We start from the raw sequence: 1,742 nt of genomic DNA on the forward strand, positions 1-1,742 counted from the left end.
AGGGACGGGCTGCCAGAGGGGGAGGGCTGCAGCGTGGGGGGTCGTGGGGAGGGGAGGCACTCAGAAAACTCTCAGGCAGCTTTGTTATGGTCCCGCTGCACCCCTGTCCCGGCTGGGGCAGAGAGAAAGCCCTGTGACTACCTCCAGGCGCTTGACTTGTGTCCTCTCGAACTCCAGCCTGGTCTCCAGCTCACGGATCTTGGCCTCCTGCCGGCTCACCAGCGACTTGTCCACCATGGATTGCTCCAGGAACTCCAGCTGGCTCTGCAGACCTTGCAGCTGCGGGAGAGGGCACAGCCTCAGCCTCGACCGCAATCACCCTGGCCCCACTGCCACGCTGTCCTGGAGGAGAGCTGCTGGCCATGCTGCTCCCATCCTGATGGAGAGCTTCCCACCACACTGCTCTGCACCCCCATGGTGCAGGGCAGTCCTGCATGGTGTGGGCAGCAGGTCTCTGGGTGCCCCCCATTCTCCTAGCTTCACTCAGGGTGCATCCTCACCTTCTCCTGAAGCTCCTGCTTCTCCTTGCTGACCTCCTCCAGCTGTGCCTGGAGGTCATTCATCTGTGCCAGGTCCCGGGATGCCTGCAGGACACACCAGGGCCATCAGTGGGGATCCCACTGCACTGACTCCAAGAGGGACATCTTGAGGGGGTGGGCTGGGTGCAGCTGCTCCTCCCACTTCACCTGGGCCACAGCTGCCTTGTGCTTCTTCATCAGTTCATTCATGTCCTCCTGGTCCTCCTCCAGCCGGCTCTGCACTTCATTCTTTTCCCGCTGCAGACGGCTCAGCTGCTCCTCCAGCTGCAGGGACACACATATGTCTCCCACTCCATCCCAAGAATGGGGCACTCACCCCCAAACCCACTCCAAACAGCATAGGGCCACCCTGGGTGCAAATGGGGCATGGCCCCACCACGGTTCATCCCAACCCAAACCCACTCACCGCTCCCTTGGCCTTGGCAAGGTCATCAATCTGCAGGTGGAGGTCCTCGATCTCCACCTCCATGGATTTGCGGGCCTTGACAGCGGCTGCACAGGTGAACTCCGACTCTTCCAGCTGCAGGAATATAGCTCAGTGCACGGCCAGGGAACAGGGACACCCTGTGTCCTTGAAGCCTGCATTATGAGGAGTGTCTAGATGCACACCTGGTTCTTGAGCTGGGTGATCTCCCTCTTGCTGGGTGCGTTGTTTTTCAGGTGGTCCAGCATGATCTGAGCATCAGCCAGCAGCGCCTTCGTTCTCTTCAGGTCCCGGCGCAGGCGCTTTTCCGTCTCAAAGTCCCGCTGGTTGGCCTGTGGCAGGGGAAACTTTGCCACAGTTCCATGCCAGAGGGGTGTCCACCCCACCATGGCCACCTCAGGGTCCCCAAAGCAAGGCAGATGCCCAGCTGCCCTTCACCCCACCTGCTCGCTGACAGCAGATAACTTGCTCTCCAGCTCCCGCTTCTCTCTCAGCACCTTCTGCTTGTCCTCATACTCCTCCTCCAGCTGCACCTCCATCTGCTTCAGCTGGGGGACAGACAGGGGGCAGCCAGCCAGGGCGGCAGGGAGGGGTCATGCCCCCTCCTCACGTGTCCCCACAGCCTGGAGACACTGTGTGACCCCACCAGCTGGGTGTTTGCACAACCAGAGGCACAAAGCCCGGCAAAGTGTGCTGGCCCGGGCAGCAGGAGGACTGGTCGGACCCGCCGGGCCGGTGGAGCCGGGCTGTGGTAGCTGCGTGGGGGCCGGGGGCGGCAC

The 1,742-nt window shown here is 62.1% G+C and overlaps 1 protein-coding gene across 1 annotated transcript in view; it reads right to left on the reverse strand.

Annotated features, from left to right (window-relative positions):
* Positions 1-1,742, reverse strand: part of MYO18A (myosin XVIIIA) — a 32,237-nt gene that overhangs the window by 6,202 nt on the left and 24,293 nt on the right. The window contains 6 exon segments of the mRNA XM_031060629.1: positions 142-279; positions 501-584; positions 687-803; positions 946-1,059; positions 1,149-1,295; positions 1,407-1,511. Coding sequence (XP_030916489.1) covers positions 142-279; positions 501-584; positions 687-803; positions 946-1,059; positions 1,149-1,295; positions 1,407-1,511 — 705 coding nt within the window.

This window comes from Geospiza fortis, unplaced genomic scaffold (genome assembly GCF_000277835.1).
Source record: "Geospiza fortis unplaced genomic scaffold, GeoFor_1.0 scaffold425, whole genome shotgun sequence".
Taxonomy (NCBI): domain Eukaryota; kingdom Metazoa; phylum Chordata; class Aves; order Passeriformes; family Thraupidae; genus Geospiza; species Geospiza fortis.